Source organism: Austrofundulus limnaeus, unplaced genomic scaffold (genome assembly GCF_001266775.1).
Source record: "Austrofundulus limnaeus strain Quisiro unplaced genomic scaffold, Austrofundulus_limnaeus-1.0 Scaffold2159, whole genome shotgun sequence".
Classification (NCBI taxonomy): Eukaryota; Metazoa; Chordata; class Actinopteri; order Cyprinodontiformes; family Rivulidae; genus Austrofundulus; species Austrofundulus limnaeus.
In genome coordinates this window covers 36,027-37,852 of record NW_013954561.1, presented here as the reverse complement: position 1 = coordinate 37,852, position 1,826 = coordinate 36,027, and the positions used below count along the sequence as shown (strand labels likewise).

The window sequence follows — 1,826 nt, the reverse complement described above, 5'->3', positions numbered from 1 at the left end:
CATTAGTGATTATCTCAATTTTGGCTAAAAGAATTGACAAAATCCTACACACTTTGCCTTTAAAATACATAAGTAAAAATATTTATCCGAGTATAATACTACCCCCCAACTTTATGGATGATTTTATGGATTAAATTTTACGTATTGTACTTGAATAAATACGGTAATTTGTTTGAAAATTCCTACACTCAGAATGGTGAATCAATAAACTGTTTGTAAGCAGCCACAGCAAAYTCTTGATTATCGATTGTCTTCCTCTGTGAATGTTGGGCAATCATGTAATGCCTGAGTGTCTGTGAGCAAAAAAATAAAATAAAATAAAACAGATAAATGTGACAKGCCAATTTATTGGAAAAAATGCCAAATAATGCCTTGCTTATCTCTTATATTTGTACAGGCAATAATTGTATAGATGAAAACTACACAGGACAGAATTTACCATTGACCAACAGGTGKACAGAGCGTCTTTGTTCCTCCTTAGTCATCTTATTGATCAAGATCACCGTGTAGTTCCCTGCATCCATTTCAGTGACTCTATGGATGATCAGGGCATCGCTTTTCTGCTTTATTCTGTAGTCGTCCTTCAGCGCCTCACCATTTTTTAGCCTGAGYAACAAGAACAGATCAGCACTTCAACATCATGTGCAACATGCCACATTTTTTACATCTTTTCAAAATCATACCATTTAAAACTGGGCTCTGGATACGCTGAGTATATAACAGGAATCAGTGTTGATGTTTGATCCCCCACTAAATTTACTTCCCAAACCTTTGTCCACGGTTCTTTTATGTCAATGAAGGGCTTTTCTGTATACAAAGACACAAAGGAATAATCAACATTTTCAATCAAGCAACTGAAACAAACAGATTACATTTGTCCTTATTTGCATTCATACAGTACAGTATGAGTTAAGAAAAACTGAAACAACAATGAACAAAAAATACAAATATCCTAACAAAACTGAATAGGGTGGAGCTAGTGGTCTAAATTTCAATATAGCTTCGTTATAGTCTAAAATAAAATGAAATGTTAAGTGACTTTGTACTGAAGACCACAAAGTCACTTAGTAATCGTGTTTCCATCCAGTTGTAGAGTGAATTTTTATCGAATTTTTCAAAATTYGCAAAAAATTAAATAAATAAAAATTCAAATCTAGACTGTTTCCATCTAGTTTCCCTCTCGACTGTTTGATGAGAATAAACAAGGCTACACAACGCGTGATTATGTCAGACGAGGCTACGCAACGCGTGATTATGTCAGACGAGGCTACGCAACGCGTGATTACGTCAGACGAGGCTACGCAATACGTGATTACGTCAGACAAGGCTACGCAACGTGTGATTACGTCAGACAAGGCTACGCAACGCGTGATTACGTCGGACGAGGCTATGCAACGCGTGATTACGTCGGACGAGGCTACACAACGCGTGATTATGACAGACGAGGCTACGCAACGCATGATTTCGTCAGACGAGGCTACGCAATACGTGATTACGTCAGACGAGGCTACACAACGCGTGATTATGTTAGACGAGGCTACGCAACGCGTGATTATGTCGGACGAGGCTACGCAACGTGTGATTACGTCAGACGAGGCTACGCAACGCGTGATTACATCGGACGAGGCTACGCAACGCGTGATTACATCGGACGAGGCTACGCAACGCGTGATTACGTCGGACGAGGCTACGCAACACGTGATTACGTCGGACGAGGCTACGCAACGCGTGATTACGTCGGACGAGGCTACGCAACGCGTGATTACGTCAGACGAGGCTACGCAACGCGTGATTACGTCAGACGAGGCTACGCAATGCGATTATTA

At 40.5% G+C, this 1,826-nt stretch overlaps 1 protein-coding gene across 1 annotated transcript in view; it reads right to left on the bottom strand.

The window, feature by feature from the left end:
• LOC106537165 (vascular endothelial growth factor receptor 2) overlaps positions 1-1,826 on the bottom strand; it is a gene marked incomplete at its 3' end in the record, with an annotated part of 22,816 nt that overhangs the window by 1,259 nt on the left and 19,731 nt on the right. The window contains 2 exon segments of the mRNA XM_014034539.1: positions 440-606; positions 684-807. Coding sequence (XP_013889993.1) covers positions 440-606; positions 684-807 — 291 coding nt within the window.